General features: G+C 43.7%; 1 protein-coding gene across 2 annotated transcripts in view; it reads right to left on the bottom strand.

The window, feature by feature from the left end:
- The window catches only part of MGAT4B (alpha-1,3-mannosyl-glycoprotein 4-beta-N-acetylglucosaminyltransferase B), a 412,865-nt gene that overhangs the window by 142,482 nt on the left and 244,708 nt on the right, over positions 1-25,675 (bottom strand). For both annotated transcript variants that reach the window (XM_056517013.1, XM_056517014.1), the window contains exons 2-4: positions 23,348-23,527; positions 20,520-20,660; positions 15,552-15,685 (exon numbers count right to left, since the gene is read on the bottom strand). In XM_056517013.1, the coding sequence (XP_056372988.1) occupies positions 15,552-15,685; positions 20,520-20,660; positions 23,348-23,527 (455 nt within the window). The remainder of the gene's footprint in view (positions 1-15,551; positions 15,686-20,519; positions 20,661-23,347; positions 23,528-25,675) is intronic.

Genomic DNA, 25,675 nt, shown 5'->3' with positions numbered 1-25,675 from the left:
TCAAAATCTTTATTTTTTTAGATTTTGCACCTATAAATTGGGTGCGTCTTATACGCCGATGCGTCCTATAGGGCGAAAAATACGGTAGTCTATGTATGACATGACAGAGGCCATCATTAAACATCTATCACAGCCTCTATTTAACATATATGCCAAAAGACTTTCCCGAATATATATATATATATATATATATATATATATATATATATATATACACACACATTATACACACATATACACTAGATGTAACTGAAAAACCCACAGACTGAGCCTTAAAAAATATCCAAAAAATAGGCTGACTACAGAGAGTTAGACGTAAAGATTGCCCCTCACTCTCTCATATCTAAGACGTCTGTAATACAGAAAAGATAAACGTTCAGATTTCCGTCAATGAGAATAGGTAGGAATAAGTTGATTGCAAAAAGGTTTTCCAATGTGTGTGTCTAGTGGCATACCAATAGGGGTCACAGAGGTTGCAGTTGCAAACGGACCCCTAGGGGGGGGGGATCATGGGCCTCCTTGCCACATGAGCAATACGAGTGACCTTAATCTTTTTCCCTGGACATAAAGGGGTGTATCGAGGGTCTACATGAGGCCAGGATCACATGTTCTGTGTTCTCTGTGTGCGCACATAAGCTACTTTCTACCATGCTGCCTGCAGCAGAAGAGAAGAGAGAAATTCTGCAGGGAAGAAGAGTGCCAGGAACCCAAAGAGGAGCAGCGGGTAACATAAGGGCAGTGTGGGGGCCTACATTACATGAGAGCACAGAGGGGGACTATATTACATGAGAGCACAGAGGGGGACTATATTACATGAGAGCACAGAGGGGGACTATATTACATGAGAGCACAGAGGGGGACTATATTACATGAGAGCACAGAGGGGGACTATATTACATGAGAGCACAGAGGGGGACTATATTACATGAGAACACAGAGGGGGACTATATTACATGAGAGCACAGAGGGGGACTATATTACATGAGAACACAGAGGGGGACTATATTACATGAGAGCACAGAGGGGGACTATATTACATGAGAGCACAGAGGGGGACTATTTTACATGAGAACACAGAGGGGGACTATATTATATGTGAGCACAGAGGGGGACTATATTACATGAGAGCACAGAGGGGGACTATATTACATGAGAGCACAGAGGGGGACTATATTACATGAGAGCACAGAGGATCTAACTATTATATTGGTGTCCTAATACAATAAAGGGGCACGGAGTTGGGTCTAACTTCTATATGGTGGCACAGAGGGGCCTGTCCTTTAAAATCCGCTTTGGGCCCACTGCTCTCTAGTTATGCTCATTAATGTGTCCTGTTTCCTATTTCTGTGCTACAAATAGCACAGACCACCCTGCTATTCTTTGTTTATTCATTTGTTTGGAGCAGTAGGTATGCACCGGATCACAGATGATCGATCAGTGTGGATCAGATGATAACGCTACTCCGCTCAGCTTTCATTTGCAGTAGGAGTTTCTGACTCCATAAAGGGGTACTCCACTGCTCAGCGTTTAGAACAAACTGTTCTGAAGGCTGGAGCCACCGCAGGGAGCTTGTAACGTCATAGCCCTGCCCCCTTCATGATGTCTTGTCCCGCCCCCTCAATGCAAGTCTATGGGAGGGGGGGCGTGACATCTGTCACGCCCCCCTCCCATAGACTCGCATTGAGGGGGCAGGGCGTGACGTCATGAGGGGGCGGGGCTATGACATCACAAGCTCCCGGCGCCGGCTCCAGCGTTCGGAACAGTTTGTTCCAAATGCTAAGCAGCGGAGTACCCCCTTAATCTACCCTCAAATGTTCCTGACTTTTGCTGTGTGGTTCGGATTATAGCATATAATCCATGCGTTGTATTCCCTGTGTTTCTCTAGTTCTAGAGAAGCTTAGTTTTGTTCCAAATCAGATCAGTTATTTTAGAATTTTTCAATACGGATATTTTCAGGGACAATGCAGGTCAGTTTTGTCTAGAGTTAGGGTCAGTGTTTAGGGATAGATCTAGGAAAGGATTCAGCAAACGCTACCGTATTTTTCGCCCTTTAGGACGCTCCGGCATATAAGACGCACTCAATTTTAAATGAGGAAAATCTAGAATACAATGTAAAGTATAGGTCACAGTGATCTTCAACCAGCGGACCTCCAGATGACGATGAAGGAGAGCGCCGGCCATGCAGGGGATCCCGGCACGGAGCAGACACCGAGAAGCCAGGTAAGGTCCCTCCCGATGCAGCCGGGTTAGTGTCACTTTCGCTTCAGACGCGGCGGTCTGCTTGGATCGGCGCTTCTGAAGGGTTAATACAGGGCATCACCGCGATCGGTGATGACCTGTATTAGCTGTGGGTCCCGGCCGTTGATGGCTGCAGGGACCGCTGCGATAGGTGTGTATTCGCCGTATAAGACGAACCAACTTTCCCCCCCCAGTTTTGGGGAAGAAAAAGTTTGTCTTATACGGCGAAAATTTGTGTATTTTATAGTTTGTTCTATTCATTATGCATCTACTTCAATTCCTGACTGCCATCTTCTAGCCATTTGTTTGCATTATGATTTTTTGGGGCATTTTAGGTGTTTTTGTCTTGTGCCTTGTGTTATTTAATCACTCCTTAGTTGGTACCATAGAGATATTTTACTAAGTGGGAGTAAAGGCCAACAAAGCCTTATACTCAGCCAAAGGGCCAAGCAGCTCCGAAGGGCCCAGGGGGGCTTTTTGAGACATATGAACAATGGGTCACTGCCTGCAGGTGTCAGAGGAACATATTTATTTATCCCTATTAATATCTTTTGACAGCAGGCTCGTCTATTGGCAGACTGTCTCCCAATAAGTGCTGACACTAGACCCAGCCAGAGACCCATACGTTGTCAGTGAACCTCTGATATAAATATTTCAGATTTTCAACACCCATTAAAGTAATGAATACTAAAAGTGGGTACATTTCCCCACCAAGTAGAAAATGAGGCTCTGTCACTTCAGTAGATAAATTGGCTTCTAAAATTCTATTTATTTTTTTTGATCTCTGGCAACAGAAAGTCTTAAATTCAGAGATATATATCAATCATACGCAGCGTCTGCCAGGAGCTGGAAAACAATATTCTACTGAAGAGAGAGAAAAAGAAGCGGAAATAAATATGAACGTGCCAACAAAAAAAAAAATTGACACATATTGCTCAAGACAGAAAAAATGCTTCTTGTTCCAACTTGTGCTAAAGCAACGTCTCAGAAGCTGCGGAGAATTTACTGCTGTACTGATAGGGGAATGCCCAAAATACTTCAGCCCTATGATGTGTTTGCACAGCTATATTTACAAAGAGAAAATACAGGAATGCTTCCATTAATCATGAAAAGGCAGCTAAGTCGGATTGTCGTTCTGAAGCGACATCTTTAAGTTGCGCTCTACCTTAGAAGTCCTACATCTAAGAATAGGCACTTCAAACACAAGGAGGCATTAACCTCACAGAGTGCTGTAAATATGATCCTGTGGCAGAGATTAGAATGTCATTAAAAATGACATATTCCAACAACAACAAAAAAAGGCTTTTGGGACAAACTCCATTCAGTGTTTTACAAAAGCAAGATATAGGGCTTAAACCCTATTACTGTAGTAAGAACAGGACATGAAGCAAAGCATGTACAGCTGAGAGCAGATCAAGTACCACAATTGTGGCCGAAAACAAGATTTAAAGTAAATGGGACAAGCTGCAGTAATGGGCACTGCCAAGTCCACAAACAAGGGGCAAAGTAGCCTCTTTACCATTGCTGGTCTTGGAGGTTGCACCAATCTTCTTAGAAGCAGCCCTTAAAGGGGTTATCCAGGAAAAACTTTTTTATATATATCAACTGGCTCCAGAAAGTTAAACTGATTAGTAAATTACTTCTATAAAAAAAATCTTAATCCTTTCAGTACTTATGAGCTGCTGACGTTGAGTTATTCTCTGTCTAAGTGCTCTCTGATAACACCTGTCTCAGTTTAGAAGTAAATCCCCATAGCAAACCTCTTCTACTCTGTGCAGTTCCCGAGACAAGCAGAGATGTCAGCAGAGAGCACTGTTGCCAGACAGAAAACAACAACTCAACTTTAGCAGCTGATAATTATTGAAAGGATTAAGATTTTTTAATAGAGGTCATTTACAAATCTGTTTAACTTTATGGAGCCAGTTGATATAAATTACATTTTTTTCCTGGAATACCCCTTTAATGACGTCTCTGTCCATGTCAGGAACTGCCCAGAGTAGCAGCAAATCCCCATAACAAACCTCTCCTGCTCTTGTCAGTTCCTGACATGGACTGAGGTGTCAGCAGAGAGCACTGTTGTCAGACAGAAAAGAACAACTCAACTTCCTCTGTAATATACAGGAGCTGATAAGTACTGGAAGGATTAATACTTTAAAATAGAAATCATTTACAAATCTTTATGATTTTTTGGCACCAGTTGATTTGAAAGCAATTTTTTTTCCTGCTGGAGTACCCCTTTTTTTAATTTATTTTCTGTCGGACCACAGTGCTCTCTGCTGACACCTCTGTCCATGTCAGGAACTGTCCAGAGCAGGAGAAGTTTACTAATGGGATTTGCTCCTACTCTGGACAGTTCCTGACATGGCCAGAGGTGTCAGCAGAAAGCAATGTGGTCAGACAGAAAAGAAATTAAAAAAGAAAAGAACTTCCTGTGTAGTATACAACAGCTGATAAGTACTGGAAGGCTGAAGATTTTTTTATAGAAGTAATTTACAAATATGTATAAGTTTCTGGCACCTGTTTTGAAAAAAAACAAAAAAATTATAATAAATAAAATGTTTTCCACTGGAGTACCACTTTAAGTGCTGGAAACTAAGGAAAGGAATCTGTGACTCCAATCCTGCTAAGAAAAAAGTAACTTTAAATAGGATAGCAGAGCCAAGCTGGCTTAAAGGGGTACTCCGCACCTAGACATCTTATCCGCTATCTAAAGGATCGGGGATAAGATGCCTGACCGCGGGGGTCCCACCGCTGGGGACCCCTGCGATCTCCCTGCTGCACCCGGCATTCGTTTAGAGCATCGGTTGCAGCGCCGGAGGCTCGTTATCCACGTCCACGCCCTACCCGTGACTTGCCCCCTCCCATAGACTTGCATTGAGGGGGCGTGGCCTTGACATCATGAGTGGGACATGACCTTGACGTCACGAACCTCCGCCCCGCACTGCACGTCATCCGATACAAAGCGAAGTTCGGAAAAACAACCAACAGATGTGTGCAGCTCACAGCTATAATGTCCGAGGTATATGTGGTCATAAACCGATCCCAAATGGTTAAGACTAAAACTAATAATATAAAATTATAAACACACCTCAAAGACACCACCATACAATATGGTGCGTAATGTTAGAAGTATAATAAAATACAGAGCGTGCTTCAAATTCACAGGATATTTATTTATTATATAAGAAAACAAAATTAAAAAATATAGAATTTACACACACAAAAGGCACTGGTATAAATTTCCACCAATGGGCCCTAGTGGTGGATATATGGAATAGATAAATAATAGCACCGTAGTTGAATTAAGCAATAATGTCACTTGTTTATAGTCCGCTAATGATATTCTGACAGACCGACAACTGATAGTCCAGCAATGGAAAATTAAGATGTAGAAATAAATATGTCCGATTCTATGCAGTTCCAATGCGTCTCACAGGTAGCCGCTGGTGCCGTACTGCGACGGACCTAGACAATTTCCTGTGGCTGTTAAAACAGTGGTATTAAATATGGTTCAGGTGCATCTCACCAGTGCGTCTCCACTGGTCCCGTACTGCGACGGACCTGGATGGAATCCTGTGGCTGTTGACTTCATGTCAGCACTGGCAGGTCTCTTGGAGGAGCAGCTGACAACAGGCGTTGTGTGTGGATGCCGTGCTCACTGGATCCCAGTGAAATCGTCCAAGCCGCTACTCTGGCAGGAGTGTGATGTTAACATGCGGCTTATCTTATGGCGGGTGATGTCAGAGAGCTGGAACAGCCGTACACTACACCTGTTTAGATGCCGGTCATAGGCGGGTGGAGTTCTCCAAATATAGGTAACGGTGCTGTCTAGTGCAGTATTCAGATACAAGCTAATCTAGACGCGTTTCAGGGTACTTAAGATCATTAGACAACCCCTTCTTCAGTAGAAAAAAGCATAAAAGCGAAGTTCGCTCCGTGCACCGGATGTCTGGGGTGCCGCAGCAGAGATCACGGGGGACCCCATCGGCATCTTATCCCCCATCCTTTGGATGGGGAAGATGTCTAGGGTTGTGGTACCCCTTTAACAGAGGTTTTTGAGGGACACTAAACGCCAGGTATGTAAACACATGCTGGTGGTGTAATGTTTTAAATCATTTGTCTTTAATCATTTAAAAAGATGATGTGTGATCCCTTTGTAATAGGGATCTAAGTGTTTAATAAGAATTTCCCATTGTCTATTTAAATAAATGGCTGTCTGTGTAAGGGCTGGTTCACATCACGTTTTCTCCCATACGGGAGCGCATACGGCAGGGGGGAGCTAAAACCATCGCGCTCCCGTATGTAATTAATTTCAATGAGCCGACCAGAGTGAATCATTCGGTCGGCTCATTTTTGCGCTGTATGCGCTTTTTCTCCGGGCCTACAACTGTGGTCAACCACGGTTTTAGGTCCGGTTGTAAAAGCTCATACGGCGCACAAATGAGCCGACCGGACCGAACGTTTCCCTCCGGCCGGCTCATTGAAGTTAATTACATACAGGAGCACATACGAAAGCATACGGGAGCGCAAGGTTTCAGCTCCCCCTTGCCGTATGCGCTCCCGTATGGGAGAAAAAGTTATGTGAACCAGCCTAATGCAGAATAGGACCTCCAGAAAAAGAGATACTCTAACTCCTCACCACTGGATAAAACATAAGGATCTTGAATAGAGAATCTCCCACACTTTAACTCTGAATTCCTTAACAGGGTATATGAAATTGGGAGTTCTAAACTCGAAATTCCCTAAATAGAAATGAAGCACCAAAAACTTATTTAGAATTTTGTAAGCATCAATGGTTATTTTTATTTTTTTTTATAAAAAACAAGAATATTCGTTATTGCTCCTAGTCTATGCAAGTATAGGTTTCTCAAAGGCACCCATAGTCCTTGTCTGAAAGAGGCTGTACCAAAAGCAAAACTAAAATTAATCATCTACAGGCCATGTAACCTAAAGCAGAAACCTCGACTTACTTATCGGCCAGGAAGTCAGTGAGAATAATTGAAAAAGATAACCTTTGGACCACAAAATCATCCTAAAAGGATTTCTCATTTTTCTCTACTCCATATATCTGACCTGAAGAAGGGCACATTGCTGCTAGAGTCACTACCAGTTCTCCATTCGTTGCCTGTCAGCAAGATGTAGTGGTTTGCCACTGACGAACTGTTATTTAGACCATAAAATATATAGGAGTCTTCGTAAAACTGCTATGAAATGTTGTTGGGATTTCCACATGCCCTTCCAATATTGCTTGTTAGGAAAATACTGACACCTTGGTTGGCTATATTATATATCAGTAATAGTTTGAATTTATCAGAAATTGAATTAGTCACAGCAGTTATGGTTCGGTCATTGATGGAAGGCATGACACTAGTGTCAACAAAACAACTTCCAGGTCAATACGGTTTTAATGTCAGACTAATATGGAATATAGAAGACTAATATAGAATATAGAAGCAAAAGTGCTTTATGGAATTTTTTTTTAATGGGCTATCCTCAGGGATATAGCATTAAAATCTGATTGGTGGAGGTCTGACAACCTGCACCCCCATCGATCTCCTTTTTGCCAAAGCCGAAGCGTTGCATATACATAAAAGAGAGACAGAAGCAGACAGCTCTCTATATTGTGTAGTGGCTGCACTGGGTTTTTTAAACTAATTACGCATTAAATGAACTGATTTCAATCAGTTTTGCGTCTCCATTTTTATACACTGATTTTTATGCAGAATTTTGACCATATGGCTCCAAGGCTTCATTTGGACCAAAATGTGTTCCAAGGCTTCATTACAGAATCTTCCTTTCACCTATCATGTGTCACTTACACTGAACAATGACTGCATTAGGAACAGCTGGTGCTTGATCTTTTGACATTGATACCATGTGGTGGCCGCATCATGATTGGCTCTTGGAAAATGTGTTGATCCCTCTTCTGTACAGTAGAAGGCAATATTTACCAGCCTTGGGTAAACATAGTTGCTTGAGCAGACAGATTGTTGGAGCCCAGAGATGTGGTGCCAGTATTCCTGAAATAGCAGTATTTGCTGCCTTCAGGGACTGGATGAACCACAGACAGATAATTAACAGAAGATCACAAAGCCAAAAGGTGCATGATGGGTGTTATGCTTGTTATCTCAGCAACAATATTCCATTCCAGCACCAACTAGCCCAGAAGTAGGTAAGTAAGAAAAATTCCTCAATAATCATCTGGTGTACCTTGTATTAACCAGGGTTCAATATCTGAAGACCAACAAGGGGACCACTGCATTATCGCAAACAACTCGCATGGGCCAAGGAAAGACATCAGTGGACATCTGGTATAAATAGCATAAAGTCGTATCCTGTGGATGACCTATTTGGGTTCAACAGGCCGAGGGCCGGTTAGCTGACCATCTTCACCTATATTTCAGAAGGTCTTTCTTGACCACAGTGCTATTTTTCAACATGTATGGATCACCAGGAGGTTGGTTGTAGAAACATGACAATGAATTCTTCATGCTGCCTTAGCCCCCAAGCTCACCAGACAGTAACCACGTTGAATGTTTTGGGTATGCTGGAACGGGCTGTGAGATCTGCTCCTACCCGTCCAAAAAATGTGACCTGACAGAGCTTCTGCAATGGCCATGGGGTCGAGTAGAGTATAACCACCATGTGGAATCTGTTTCCGGACATCTGCAAGCTATGATCGCCCAAAAAGGTGAACCAACTCGAGCAGGTATTCCTAATTGCAGCTATAATTCAGTGAATAAAACTGGTGTCTGAAGAGCAGGGTGGCTGTTGGCTAAAAATGCTATTAAAGACCTTACTAGAGAAAACAGGTGAAAATGTATAGCTAGATAGTAGATCCTATTAATATATGTAGGAGAAAATAATGAAACCCTGAACATTTAAGGATATGTCATATTTTTCTATAAGTAATCACTGGGTGGTTTGTCAGCAAAAAGGCTCACAGGATCGATCTTGGCCGATGCAACATAACTGTGACGTTGAACTGAATCTGACATGATATTTTCTGCTATAGAAGCATTTCTGCAGAACTCTGTTACTGCCTCATAAATGCAATTACCACATACCAGTGCACACACGCATACAAAGATGGCGGGAGAGAAAAACTAACCATAAATAAATTTCATCGGCCTGTAACGTGAGTCTGAGGTTGATTAATTCTCAGGAGCTCCCTCTCCTTCCCTGATCTCTTATCTCACAATTCATAATTGGTTATCTGCAGAAGGACACCGGGGGAAAGTTAAGAAAAAATTAGCAGTCTACTAAGGTGAGGAAAAGACATTAAAAACAAAAACACTAAAACAAGAAAATTGAGGAAAAAATATATATATGTGTGTGTGTGTATCAGCTCTTCATTTATTAGTCTACAATTTCCTTTGTACTTTGTTTATTATTAAAACGGATATATACACACACATATATATATGTATATATATATATAATCTGCTCTACGGGTCCCAAAAAATTAGTTATCTTCTCCCTTCTCCTTGATCTTTTGCAAGACTCTGCAGGATTTTTGCATGTTCCTGAAAAGAAGAGGGCAGGCACATGTATATTTCTAAGTTCAGTTTTTCTATATCTTCTATTTTGGACAGTCAGCATTTATAAAGCTAGTAAATGCATAATTACCATAATATAATGTCTTAGTATAGTTTTCCTTTATACATAGCAGATATAAATGTGAATCCTAAATTGCAGAACAAACTTTCCTCCACACCAGGTAATTCCTTCTGAATCATGTTCAGCATGTGAGATATGACAAGTATTGTAGGATCACCATCAATAAAAATAGATCGTAAGATTTTGAGAGCAGGACCCTAACTTGTCTTGTTTGAATAGATAGTTACTGTGTGTACTCCGTAATGTCAGATATTGACAGTATACCGTATATACTCGAGTATAAGTAGAGTTTTCCAGCATGATTTTTCGTGCTGAAAACGCCCCCCTCGGCTTATACTCGAGTGAACTCTCCGCCTGTCAATCCTTTCATCAGTGGTCTTCAACCTGCGGACCTCCAGATGTGGCAAAACTACAACTCCCAGCATGCTGGGTTTTGTAGTCTTGAAACCTCTGGAGGTCCACAGGTTGAAGACCACTGCGGCCTTCGTCATCATCCAGCCCCCCCTTTTGTTTTGTACTCACCTCCCCTCGGCGGGAAGTTAGGATGAGCTGGTCCGGGCCATCTATGCTGCAGGGACCGTCCGGTGGGGATGGTTAGTCATTGCAGGCTGTCCATTTTAACCGGGGGGGCCTCTTCTCCACGCTTCGGGCCCGTCCCCGGAGTAGTGACGTTGCCTTGACGATGACGCACAGGGACGTTCATGCGCAACGTCTCTGTGCTTCATTGTCAAGGCAATGTCACTAGGCCTGGCCCGAAGCGCGGAGAAGAGCCCCCCCCCGGTGAAAATGGACAGCCCACAACGACTAATCCTCCCCATCGCACGGTCCCTGCAGCATAGATGGCCCGGACCAGCTCACCCTAACTTCCCGCCGCGCGGAGGTGAGTACAAAACAAAAGGGGGGGCTGGATGATGACGAAAGCCGCAGTGGTCTTCAACCTGCGGACCTCCAGAGGTTTGAAAACTACAACACCCAGCATGCTCGGACAGCCGATGGCTGTCCGGGCATGCTGGAAGTTGTAGTTTTGCAACATCTGGAGGTCCGCAGGTTGAAGACCACTGATGAAGGGATTGTGCCCTAATAAAAAAAACACAGTGCTCCCTGCATAGAAATAATGGCATCCTTCCTAGAAATATTGCCCCCTCTTTTTAATTACGCTTCCTCCTTAGAAACAGTGTCCCTTTCTTAGAAATAGGGCCTCGCTCCTCAGAAATATAGCCCCCTCCTTGGAAACAGTTTCTCTTCCTTCGAAACAGATCACTCAATAGTGCCACCACCCTAAAAATAGTGCCCCACCCTCAGAATAGTGACCCCCTACATACAAATCGTGCCCTTTCCTTTTTATGGAAACTAATAAAAGGTATACTTACCTTGCCCTTCTTTTGCTTGTATTGTCAACCTACTAACACAGATGCCACATGATGTCCAGTATGCCATGATGTCATCTTGTAGGCCACAGAATAAAGTGACCTGAGGCATAAAGAGTAGCAGTATTCATAGCTTAAGAATTCCTTTTCTGCCATTGATGTCTACTGTGTCCACTCTCTAAGAAAGTAAAGCAACTTAAAACTGGAGCTTCAATGGTATACGAGACACCAGGCAATATTACAGAGCCATTGATGCCAATGGGCCTCCTTTGGGGATGGGGGCTCTGGGCAACTGCCCAGTTTTCCCTTTCCAATGTCAGCCCTGGACTACCCCCGACTTAAAATCCTTTATTTCTATATACTTTTGTTGTATTTTCCATCACCTACTGATCATCCTCTACCTGTTGTTGATTGTGTTTTACCACCTACATACACAGCATTTTCTGGAGTCATCGGTCAAGGCATTAGAGGCACTCAAGAAGCCAATGAACCTCTCTGAGTTCTGTACATAAAGTCTTCTAATATTTCAGATATTATAGATATAGATAGCTTTGTACTTCGAAGCTTTCATGAACACAGTACAACATTTGTAGCTATAAAAGCACTCAAGCAAATAAGTACTGGATGAGATGGAAAATATTCCTGCGAACAACAATCACATGATTGTCAAACGTGATAGTAAATCTGGTCAGGAGACTAACACAGATGGACAGCCTACGTTTCAAGACACCTGCTTAACAGGTCAGCCCCCTGGAACTATGGAGTAAAACTGAACGTACAGAAATGGGCTGTCACCATTCTGATCACTTTATTGTACATCCAAAATAAGACTGCCAAGCACCTCCATGTCTGTTAACTGTGCTAATATTGGCAAATACAAGAGAAGGTAAAATAGTCTACCTCTGATTCTGGGAATGTATTAAGGACGAAGGGCATACAGGTAGCCCCTTAGTCCTGGTACTTAAGGACCAGGGGCGTATGCCCTCTGGTTTTCCAGCCACCGCCACACACAGAGCAGGGATCAGAATAAGATGCCTGCTGTAATCCTACAGCCGGCATCCTGTGGCAACGCCTCAAGGGATCCTGGGAACCCCCCCAGTTATTTCTGAGGGTGATCAGTGGTGTAATACACTCCAACCACCCTCTGTATCAAAGTCCAGGAGCGCGATTATTGGAATGGAATGTCCGACCAACAACAGCTGGCAGTGGGAAGGTTAATGCCACGCTTCCTCCACTCTGCCCAATCACCCACCCATGGAAGTCAGCGAGCAGAGCACCGCCGCTGCGTTATTATTTAAGTGATGACTTTGTCATTCTAATGGTAGAGCAGACAAACCTGTACACCCAACAGTTTGTCACCCACCACCCAGATTCCCTTTTGGCTAGGCAGTCGAGATGAGGACGTATTGGTGCCTCATGCTACACATGGGCTAGTTAAAAAAAACAGTGTCAGGCAATACTGGAGTGGGGACATCCTCTAGTAGACCCCACAGCCAGGCCATACAGAATGGCCATAACACTGAGATGTTTTGAGGCCATACAGAAATGCTTGCATTACTGTGCAGCATGTCCCCCCCAAGGTGATCCTGCGTATGACCGCCTGTATGAAATCAGGCTGGTCATTGATCATTTAGAGGCCTACATACCCTAAAGGGAGGTCTCTATTGATGAGTCTCTCATTAGCTTTAAAGAGGGGCTCATTTTTTGCCAATACGTTCCTACTAAGTGGGCAAGGTATGGAGTGAAACTATGAGAGTACCTCAGGGTATACTTACAAGTTTAGAGTGTACGAGTGAAGGGATTCCTGTATGTCCCCCCACTCTGGAAGTTAGCTGGAAACACGTGTTGGACCTTTTGCACCCACTGCTGGATAAGGGTTACCAGCTTTACGTGGATAACTTTTATACCAGTATTCTCTTTTCAAATCCTGCACCGCCCGATCCACGTCTGCTTGTGGGACCATGCGGAAGAATCAAAGAGGCCTCCCGACACCTATCCCCAGATGTGAGAGCAGGGCCCTTACTAGTGAAAACCTGTTTCTGGTCAGGTATAAGGACCAGAGAGAGGTCCTTATGCTGACTACAATTCATGGTAAAGGCAGCTCCCCTGTCCCTGTGCGAGCTACCACGACACCGGTCCACGAGCCTGATTGTACCGTTGACTACAATCAGTATATGGGGGTAGTACAAAGTTCCAGAAGAAAAATACTTGGCACTACCTGGTGCTTTGTCAGGCCAGGTAAAAGGCCTGCACGCTGTATCCTGCATGTTCCTGCATGAACAATAAAGAAGCTATCACAAGCAAGTCTGGGTGAGTGCTCCATTCTTCTATAGTCTAGTATATGGGGGTAGTTGAGCTCTCTGATCAAGTCCTCAAGCCATATAAATGCAGAAAACCCGGGCATGGTGCAATAAAGTTCCGGTCTACATGGTCCAGGTTGCCACGTACAACTCTTTTGTACTGGCCCCGGTACGCTGGCAACACAGGGACATGCCTTCAGTTCCAGGAGAAAGTCCTCAAGGCCATGATCTTTGGCAACCGGGAAAAAGCAGGCGCAAGGACTGCTGGAGCTGGAAGTGTAGGTGCCCAGATTGTCCAAGGCCAACACTTTCCAGGTGAGATCCCCCACTCTGCAAGGACACCATCACATTCCCCGATCATCTGGGCCTCTGCATTAACAATTGCTTCAGGGAATACCACACTTCCATTTAGGGTAACACCAGCATTTTAGTAAAATATAAATTAATATTTTCATTTTCACGTCCCACTTTAAGGAAAATTCGTCAAACACCTGTAGGGTGTTAAGGTTCACTGTACCCCTTGTTACATTCCTTGAGGGGTGTAGTTTTTAAAATTGTATGTTTTTTTTTTTTGCTATTCGGGCACCATGGGGCTTCCTAAATGAGACATGCCCACCAAAAAACATTTCAGCAAAATTCATTCTCCAAAAGCCCACTGTCACTCCTTCCCTTCTGAGCCTTCAAGTGCACCCACAGAGCACTTTACATCCATAAATTGGGTTACAAATTATGGGGGGCTTTTTCTCCTTTTACCCCCTTGTAAAAAAAATGAAAAAAATGGGGCTACAAGAACATGTTAGTGTAAAAAATGGAGATTGAGTTTTCTCCACTTTGCTGCTATTCCTGCAAAACACCTAAAGGGTTAACAACATTTCTGAATTTTATTTTGAATACATTGAGGGCTGCATTTGTCATTGGGAGGTATTTCTAACATAAAGACCCACAAATTCACTTTGAAACTGAACTGGTCCCTGAAAAATTCTAATTTAGAAATTTTCGTGAAAAATTGCTGCTATACTTTGAAGACCTCTAATGTCTTTAAAAAGTAAAAACATGTCAACTTTATGATGGCAACATAAAGTAGACATCTTGTATATGTGAATCAATACATAATTTATTTGCATTGTCCATTTTCCTTGCAAGCAGAGAGTTTTAAAGTTAGGAAAATGCTAACTTTTCCAATTTTTCATGAAATTTTGGAAATTATATTAAGTATTGACGAAAATTTAGACTTAGATGAGTATGATAAGTAAAAGCTTCCCAGAGTCATTAATGCATAAAGTGACACAGGTCAGATGAGCAAAAAATGCTCTGGTCCTTAAAGGGGTACTCCGCCCCTAGACATCTTGTATATGTGATAGGAGATAAGATGTCTGATCGCGGGGGTCCTGCTGCTGGAGACCCCTGCTATCTCCATGCTGCACCCGGAATTCGTTTAGAATTCGTTTAAGTGCAGCGCCGAAGGCTCGGGACATCATGGCCAAGCCCCCTCAATGCAATTCTATGGGAGGGGACATGGCAATGACGTCACGAGAGGGGTGTGACCGTGACGTCACAAGCCTCCGCCTCGCATCGCCAGTCCTCAGGCATGGAGCAAAGTTCGCTCCGTGCACCGGATGTCTGGGGTGTCGCAGTTGAGATTGAGGGGTCCCCATCAGCAGGACCCCGTGATTACACATCTTATCCCCTATCCTTTGGATAGGGGATAAGAGGTCTAGGGGTGGAGTACCCCTTTAAGATCAAAATGGCCTGAGTCCTTAACGGTTAAAAGAACACTGTACACAAGCTATTACAACATCATCATTGCCTTGTTACATGGAGCATGTGTTCTATCTTCAGCACCATCATCAGGAAGCAGGATAATGCATAAAGTGCTCTAATTCCTAAAGTTTCTTTTTAATCACAACATTAGATTACCATGAGATTTCTTCAATTATCCCTCCATTAAGGTTATTCGGATGTAAATAAAGTGAGTGTTCTGGCTGATTTCACAACATTAGCTATTGAAGGACGTTGTGGTAGATACCTCAGCGATTAGAACCACAATCACACAGTCTTCCTTTTCTTGTGGGTTCAGTTCTGATATCAATGAGTTGAGGGTGTCCGTCAGGTAGGAGTGAACTTCTCTCTTCACGCTGGGAATCCCCATTACTATAGATACTATGAAAGCGACACAGAGGTTAGACATAAATAAGACAGACGTTAAAGAGGATCAATAAGACCATCAAACAGAAAAGATATACATTTCTTTTAGGTATCTACCATCAGGTACAATTTTGCCACCTAAATCCCCATAAAATGCAAATCTTTCCTCAGCCCCCCTCCCACACTTTTTATTTCTAAGCAGTCAGGATATATTTAAGAGAAAATCATAGATCATAGATGTATATGTAGATAGTTTACAAACTCTCTACAATTCTTCAATGTGCAATTCTTTCTCCAGACCTTCCCATACACATAAATGTTTGGCCGGGTAGGGGCAAGCCGCAGCCAGACCGTTCTGGCGGTGGCTTATCTCTCCTAGAAAAATAGGGTCAGGCAGTAAAAATTCAACATGCCTGTCACTTCTTTCCACTGACGTAGTGAGTTGTGGAAAAAGTCAGGGGGGCGACATACACTTTAGATAGTCAGCAGGTTTGGCCAACTTTAGTCTAAGGTGTATGGGCACCTTAAAGGGGTACTCCGCCCCTAGACATCTTATCCCCTATCCTATCTAGTCAGGGGATAAGATGTCAGATCGCCGCGGTCCCGCTGCTGGGGACCCCTGGGATCCCCGCTGCGGCACCGCGCTATCATTACAGCACCAAGCGAGTTCGCTCTGCACATAATGATGGGCAGTACAGGGGCAGGAGAATGGTTACATCACGGCTCCGCCCCTCGTGACATCACAGCCCACCCCTTTCAATACAAGTCTATAGGAGGGGGCGTGGCGGTCATCACGCCCCCTCCTATAGACTTGCATTAAGGGGACCGGCCGTGATGTCACGAGGGGCGGCGCCATGACGTCACGCTGCTCCGGCCCCTTTATCACCCGTCATTACGCACAGAGCGAACTCGCTTGGTGCTGTAATGATAGCGCGGTGCCGCAGCGGGGATCCCAGGGGTCCCCAGCAGCGGGACCGCGGCGATCTGACATCTTATCCCCTATCCTTTGGATAGGGGATAAGATGTCTAGGGGCGGAGTACCCCTTTAAATTTTGTGGATATCCACTGGATTACATTTTATTACAGAATCTGCATGCAACCATAGCTTAGCAATAGGTTGCTACAAGAGGAGCAAGAACTTCTCGGCTTGGCAGTTGCTGACTTTAGCCTGCATAAATGAGTTCAGCTTTCAGGTGCTCCGGTGGGCTGTAAAAGGTGGATACAGTCCTAGGAGAATCGTCTCCAGCCCACCGGAGCACCTGAAAGCTGAACTCATTTATGAGGGCTAAAGTCAATGACCGCCGAGCCGTGAGGTTCGAGACAAATTGAAGCACTGTAACTTCGCTCATCTCTAATCCTCATGAAGTAATAGTTTTGGAGCTACTCTTTTCTTGTGTTTCCACCTGGAAATGAGTAAAAAATAAAAAAGTGACAGTGGAGTGCTGTCATTCCCACTGTATACAGTATGTATCCCTGAACAGTTTGACAGCTGTCAGCACCTACTGAGCAATGTAAGAATTTGTAGGCCCACAACCCTTTGACAAGAAACATTGGAACACACAGTTTTCTAGTAGTACACCTGCAGCAGCCATACTATCACAAAACCTATATTATAATAAATGTTCCAGATCTATTATTTCTTGAGGAATAGTATTAGTATTTATATTTAAAAAAAAAAGGAAAGTAAAGGGTTATTCTCAAAGAAGAATTTTTCATCAAGACATATATGGAATATCTACAATATATGCCATAAATATCTGACATGTGTAGGTTCCCCCTCTGAAATCTGTACCTATCTCAAGAAGAAGGGACCCATGCCCCCTCCAGTAAAAGGTGACTGGGAAGCCGAAAACCACTGAATAGCCAGTTTGACACACTTAAATGGGTGTGCAGTGCATACCATTAATTTAGTATTGTTCTCAGGCTGCCTACAAAAATAATAAACACTGACTAATTTTCCGTTGCTCGTTCATAGCTTTGGGATCTTGGTGTCCCATGACCGGCCGGTCTCTGCTGACAGTCTGCTTCATTGGGACTGGCCGGACCTGTAGACATGACTTTACAGAAGCCACTCAGCCAATCAATGGCTGCACTGGTGTCCTGCCTCTGCCAACAAGCGGCCCGGTCAGTTCCCCCAACTGTAGGCACTACATTTGCAGCTCTGGGGAAAGCTGTGTCACTGGCTGTGGATGGGATGTCCCAATATCAGAGCTACAAGGGAGCGGTTTATTATTTTTGTAGGCAGCCCGGGAACAATAGTAACTGTTTCCACTGGACAACTCCTTTAACGCAACTTCCATAGAAGTTTATGGAAGTTGTGTAAACAGCATAGCAACTCAGGTATGCTGTTAGCCTAACTCCCTTCCAGACTACCTCCAGCAGCAACAAGTGGGCGGACAGGGCCAGGGACACCATCGTTCTTCAGAGGTGAGACCCACATCTATAAATCTATACATCACAATCTTTTAAGACTTTGTTTTGTGATGTATCTTTGATATATCTCCGGTAAATTGGATGTTACCAATTCCTGTGTCAATAGGGTGTGTCCTCTCAAGCTCTTACATAGCCATATTGGCTAATTGTAAATTGATTAGTACACTTCCTGGAGGAATAACAGAAAAGCAGTACAATGTAGAGTCAAAGGGAAAACAGTTCAGGCGTATTACTTGAGTATTTATGAATACTGGTAAGTTAAGAGAGCCAACAGCAAATCTTTAAAGAGTTCCTGTCACCAAATAAAGCTTTTAATATAGTGTACCTTGTGTAATTAGCAGACACTTTCCCATTTCAAAATTATCAACATAAAATATGTTTAAAATGTAATAGAAAAAAGGTCCACTAGGTGGCTCTGTTCCCTGACACAATCAATACAGTGGGTTTGCTCTCCTCCCGGCCAGGCAGGAGCCTGAACCCAGGAACTGTTTCTCTGCACAGAGCTTGATTGACAGCTGCACAGACCCTCAATGAAAGCTGCACAGACTGAAAGCTGCAAAGAGCCTCAATGAAAGCCGCACAGACTGAAAGCTGCAAAGAGCCTCACTGAAAGCTGCATAGACTGAAAGCTGCAAAGAGCCTCACTGAAAGCTGCATAGACTAAAAGCTGCAAAGAGTCTCACTGAAAGCTGCATAGACTGAAAGCTGCACAGAGCCTGAGGTCTTCTATTCATCACAGCGCTGCAACCATGTGAGGGCAGAAGTGGTCCCCCAGCAGGCTTCAGCGATCAGCTAAGAGATTGCACTATGTGAGCAAGAATAAAAGGTAAAATACACAGCTTTTTAAAGCTCTGAAATTTTTGGGAGTGGTGTTAGGAGTAGTTACGGAACATAGCCTGAGTTCGTTTAGAAAAGTTTATTTGGTGACAGGTACTTTTTAACTTTATACTATAAAGAATGTTCATCCGGACAACTGAACTGAAAATTACTATAAATAAGAGAAGCAGTAATTTCAATTCACTGTTGTTATAGCTCTATCAGTTCTTATCACCTTGCACTAGCAAAAGTAAGATGCCCAGCGAATATCATACATGAACTCTATTCTTATTAATAGGACGTTGTAGCACGTAACTTGCTGTGCATCATTGGTTTGCCTTAATAACATGCAAGTGGCACTGCAGCTCTGGAGTTGTGCTGTAATACAGATCTATGCTCTATACCAGGGGTACACAGCCTATGCTCTAGGGGCCACACGAGGCTCGTAGTGTCTTAGGGTGCGTTCACACGGAGTAAATTAAAAGTAATTCACGCCTAAAAATTTACGGGCGGAAAAAATTATTTTATTTTCGCATGAAATTCGCAAATTCGCGGAAATGGGGGATTTTTTTTTACCATTGATTTCAATTGATTCCTGCTAGCGGATTCTGCTTGAAGAATTAACATGCTCATTCTTCAAGCGGAAAGGAATTCAGTGTCGGAATTCTGCTAGCAGAATTTCCGCAGTGTGAACAGGACAGCGGAAATAACATTAAAGTCAGTGGGCAGAGGGGATGTGCATTAATTTGGAGCGGAGAATTCAAGAGGAATTACTCGAGTAAATTCCTCTTGACTTCCTCTGTGTGAACGCACCCTTACAGTGTGACCCCAATCCCTGAGACTCATAACTCCTATAATCTGCAATGATTAAAACTCTCCAAACGTGGTGAAGGAGAACCCCATTCACTTGAGAAGTGGAAGTCCCAAAAATGGAATTCCCAAGTCAGACACTTATTGCTTAAATTATCTTTATGCTCTTAGTTCATACTGTCTGACAATGTAGGGAAATCATACTGTCTGAAAAACTCGAACCAGAAAAGTCAGCACACCCCCGCCCAATGCAAAGCATAGTGCTCAATTACATTACTCCTGTTAACTATTCTCCCTCTGCATATCTGACAGGGGTACTCTGCCCCTAGACATCTTATCCCCTATCCGAAGGATAGGGGTTAAGATGTCTGATCGTGGGGTCCCGCCGCTGGGGACCCCCGTGTTCTCCCTGCTGCACCCGGCATTCGTTTAGAGCGTCGGGTGCAGTGCCAGAGGCTCGTGACGTCATGGCCACACACCGCTTGTGACATTGCGGCCACGCCCCCTCAATGCAAGCTCGTGACATCACGCCCCCTCCCATAGACTTGCATTGAGGGACGTGGCCGTGACGTCACGGGGCTCCGCCCAGCATCACCAGTCATCTGGCATGGAGCGAAGTTTGCTCCATGCACTGGATGTCTGTGGTACCGTAGCCAAGATCAGACATCTTATCTCCTATCCTTTGAATAGGGGATAAGATGTCTAGGGGTGCAGATGTCTAGGGGTGGAATATCCTTTTAAAGTGTTTGTTTTCTTTGACAGTACAGAGAAAAAGTAAGGGCATATTCACCTCCAGTCCTTCCTTGACCCACATGTATTGCTGGCTGTAGGCTGTTCTCCTTGGACAGAAGATGGGGTAGGTGGTGGAAGATGGTGGGTAAATGTAGCACATTCTTGTTCGTGATATTCCACAGTTTCAGCTTGGTTTCATCTGGTAGAAAATTGCATAGAAATGAAAAAAATGTAATTTGAGAATCTGAACTTTTAAAAACACCATTAAGACGCCTGGAGAGGATTTAGCAGGCAGCCGCTGTGCACACAATGGAATTCATTTGTTGCGGACCTCTGATTGATGAGACCGACTTCATGCAGTGAGGAACAATCATTAGTCCAATTTGGTGCGGAGAACAACAAAGAGGTTTGTCTGAAAAAAACTAAAAATGTTCTGAATCGATTCAGAAGAACGCCAAAATGAGCAAACAATGACTTTACACCAATGACACAATTGCGCAATTTAGCAAAAATAATGACATGCAGTTTCTGGGCAGATTCGCAATATCAGTAATTTTGTCTACTATTTCATAGATCAAGATAACTATCTTTAAGTATATATCTGATATATGCCGGGTGTCATATCCACTGATACCACTTTACCTTTTACTTAATCGCTGTTCAGTTACTACTGGCTGAGCCTGAGGATTATACATTTACAGCATCTTATTTTCTATGGATGTTGGGCTTGCATTTCATATCCGTTATAAGACTGATGTATTCTTATATTTAGTAATTCCTGTTGTGATACATTCATTATGAGGATTTATCATTCTTCGGAGATTAGTTTCATAAAGCATCCAATTTAAATAGCAGCACTGTTTGTAGATATCATTGCAATCTGTGACTGAAACAGCCATAATCTGTAAAGCTGGTCATGCATGGGAGAAGAACCGTTGAGTAAACCAGCCAATATCCTTAGTAGATCCCTTCCGGTGTGTCTGATGTCTGCCCTGCAATGTCAGTGGAAAGAGGGACCAGGCCTGCTGGATCTCAACATGCTAGATCCTTTAATCCAGAAAGAGAAACATAAGCACTTAAGGTGACCATACTACACGGTCAATAGCAGTCAGTAGAGATGAGCGAACTTACAGTAAATTCGATTCATCACAAACTTCTCGGCTCAACAGTTGATGACTTTATCCTGCATAAATTAGTTCAGCTTTCAGGTGCTCCAGTGGGCTGGAGAGAGGAGAGTCTACTAGGACTGTATTCACCTTTTCAAGCCGGAGCACCTGAAAGCAGAACTAATTCATGCCGGCTAAAGTCAGCAACTGCTGAGCCGAGAAGTTTGTGACAAATCGAATCACTGTAACTTCGCTCATCTCTAGCAGTCAGCCGAACATCCTTTCAGCCCAACAACTTTAAGAAATTACTCAAAAGTAGTCACTAATTGACTACAGTTGGGCCATTAAAGGGCTACTCCACTGGCCAGCGTTGGGAACATTTAGTTCTGAATTCTGTGTGCGTGCACTGCAGGGATAGGCCATGCCCCCTCGTGATGTCAGGCCACACCCCTCAATGCAAGTCTATGGGAGGGGACATTGCACCCTCCCATTGGCTTGCATTGAGGGGGCGTGGTCTGACATCACAAGGGGGCGTGACCGACCCCCGCAGCACGCACACAGCGTTCGGAACTAAATGTTTCCAACGCTGGCCAGTGGAGTAGCCCTTTAAAGTCAATTAGGCCTGTGGCCATACAGTGGGGATCAAAAGTTTGGACACCCCAGGTAAAAATTTGTATTAACGTGCATAAAGAAGCCAAGGAAAGATGGAAAAAATCTCCATGCATTATATGCTGGTATCCAATTTTGAAAGGTTACCTATGTACAGTATACATACATGGAGCTTATTGCATAACAGTCATGTGAATGGGGCCTAAAGGATGTGCACTGCATAGTTCACATATACTATAGAATTTAAAACGATAAATAAACAGTTAAATAAAAAAGAAAAAAAAGAATTTAAGCAACTTACAACCCTAATATACTACCTACCTTCCACTGACCCTGAGTTACAGACTGTATTATAGTCTGGAACTGCACATACAATTCAAGAACCCTCAGGGTTAAAATCTCCTAGCATTCCTTGCTAGCCTAATGTCTGCCAAAACAATTTTGGCAAACCTAATATTGGCAAATCTAATACTTACCCCCAGGATGTGTACCGTACAGTAGGAATACAAATCCTTTACTGCATCCTACATACGTTCAGCTAAGCCAATAGGGCTGTGCCTGACAACAAGCTTGTTGACTGTTTCCAGTAGTAATCACAAGAATTGTATATAGAGCATTCACTTACAATACAAGACCATAACACAGGAATGGGACACTAAGACTCTATCTATGTATAAACTGGGAGACACGCTCGGAAATTGTAAGGAAATGTGGAGCTTCTCATATTGGTAGTGAAAGATAATGTGTGTTAGAGAATTTAGTTTTTATCTGCAGAGATAAAGGAATACAATGCCCATATACAAACAGGATAATAATAATGACTGTACAAGTCCATGCACCTGTCTACACAATATAATCCGATATATAAGTATATATATACACACACTCCTGCATAAACCACCTGAAAGTTATAGCAAAGTACTTTCTAGATGTCCTCATTATACCTATAACATGTACAGCTTTCTATATCATATGGAACAGGAGCTGCAAACCTGTCAGTATTGTTAAAAGGGGTATAAAGTGGAGAGTGGAATGGAAGATAACGGTGTCGAAAATACAGCCAATATTCCTCTATTGTCAAACCCAACGCTCGGAAGCAGTCTGAGCAGAAGACAGAGGTCAGGCAGAAATGAATCACAACATTTTGTTTTGTCAGAAACAAGAATCTCACCAGATAAGCTGCTCCATGTCCGGTTGATGTCTCGTAAGGCTTGTTTTTCGGATATGGCCCTTTTGATTTCATCTAGAACCAGGTTGAGTTCCTTGGAACGTTTCAGGTTCTCCTGTTCGGCAGCGTGTAATCGATCCCTGAGGGCCAGGAACTCCCTCTGATATACATCCACCACATCCCCTGAAAAGTGGACGCAGAAACGTTAGCTCCTTATGAAGAGTGGAAATGCTGACCCAAAAAAGCTCAATAAGTACATATATATATATATATATATATATATATATATATATATACACATATACCGGAGTATAAGCCGACCTGAATATAAGCCGAGGCCCCTAATTTCACCCCAAAAACCCAGGAAAAGTTATTGACTCAACTATAAGCCTAGGGTGGGAAATACATGATCCCCCCCCATGTAATCATCCAGACCCCCGTCATCATCCAGACCCCCGTCATCATCCAGACCCCCGTCATCATCACCGCCTGTCAATCCCTTCATCAGTGGTCTTCAACCTGCGGACCTCCAGATGTTGCAAAACTACAACTCCCAGCATACCTGGACAGCCATAGGCTGTCCAGGCATGCTGGGAGTTGTAGTTTTGAAACCTCTGGAGGTCCGCAGGTTGAAGACCACTGCGGCCTTCGTCATCATCCCCCTCCCCTTCATCATCACCGCCTGTCAATCCCTTCATCAGTGGTCTTCAACCTGCAGACCTCCAGATGTTGCAAAACTACAACTCCCAGCATGCCCGGACAGCCATCGGCTGTCCGGGCATGCTGGGAGTTGTAGTTTTGAAATATCTGGAGGTCCGCAGGTTGAAGACCACTGCGGCCTTCGTCATCATCCAGCCCCCCCTCTGGATTGACAGGCGGAGAATTCACTCGAGTATAAGCCGAGGGGGGCGATTTCAGCACGAAAAATCGTGCTGAAAAACTAGGCTTATACTCGAGTATACACGGTAATTATCAGATCAGCTGCCCCATGAGAAATTGACATAGGTCTGAAGGTTTCTCATGGATTTCACATCAGCTATGCTGTCATTCTTCCAAATAGCGATGATAGGAAGATGAATCTGCAGCTTGGGCTCTACCGGGATCATGACAGTGATGATTTTACAGCAAGCTCCTTTGGCACCAGGTAAACCTAAATTTATAGTTTCTACACTTACTGCCGCTCTCCCCGCAGACGACCCAACTAAACTCCAACATAATTTATGGAGACACAAGCACAAACAACTTTAAAAGGAACGCGCCACGATAAATGAATACTCAACGGAAAACAAATGTTGAGGATATTTTTTTAATGCATTTCAAGCTTTACATCTCAGTACTGAGAACCCCACCAATCACTAGACAAAGCTGTGCACTTCATTTTCCATTTCTCTGCTCAGTCTGACTCCATAAACTTATAGTAGTGCCTGTCTCCTGCACCCTTCTTCTGGCTCTAAAGATCGGTGGAGGTCCCAGCACAGACCCTGACTGATCAAATCTTTTGACATACCTGTGAGACATTTCAAAAGTTGTATTACCTGACCTCCTGTATAACAGTCTGGAGCTGCATTATAGTGGTACTTCGCTGCTCAGTGTTCAGAACAAAATGTTCCGAACGCTTAAAGCCAGCGCCTCGTGACCTCACGGCCCCCCTAAATGCAAGTCTGTGGGAGGGGGCATGGCGGCCACTACGCCCCCTCCCATAGACTTGCATTGAAGGTGCTGGGTGTGATGTCTCAAGGGGGCGGGGCTGTGACGTTACAAGTCCCCGGCGCCGGCTCTAAGCGTTAGGAACATTTTGTTCTGAACGCTGAGCAGAGGAGTACCACTTTAATAAATCTTTTAGCATTCCCTGCTCGCTCAGGCCCAACCTATTGCTTGGTTGACTTGGAGTTTTTACACTAGACTCTACTCCCATATCTCATAAAGAAATAACTGAATACAGTGATCCCTCAACTTACAATGGTCTCAACATACAGTATTTTCTCTATACAATGGTCTTTTCTGGACCATTGTAGCTTGAAACCAGACTAACAAACAATACTACAGACAGTCCAGATCTGCGAAACGTGTCAACGGCTGGAAGAACCGACCAATCAGAATGGGTTGGTCAACACCTGTATTACTTAAGTGCAAACACTGACTGGCTGTCTGGTAGCGCCTCCTTACAGTACAGGTGGGTATCACATGTTCTGTACTACTCTTTACCTGTACCAGGGCTAGATGCTTCTTAAGAGACCAAGTGAGGGAGGCTCCATTTTATTTTGGGACACTGGGGGGATTTATCAAAACCTGTGCAGAGGTAAAGTTGCTGAGTTGCCCATAGCAACCAAT

The sequence above is a fragment of the Hyla sarda genome, chromosome 4 (genome assembly GCF_029499605.1).
Source record: "Hyla sarda isolate aHylSar1 chromosome 4, aHylSar1.hap1, whole genome shotgun sequence".
Taxonomy (NCBI): Eukaryota; Metazoa; Chordata; class Amphibia; order Anura; family Hylidae; genus Hyla; species Hyla sarda.
Note: the sequence above shows the minus strand (reverse complement) of the source record. Positions and strands in the feature narration are given on the sequence as shown.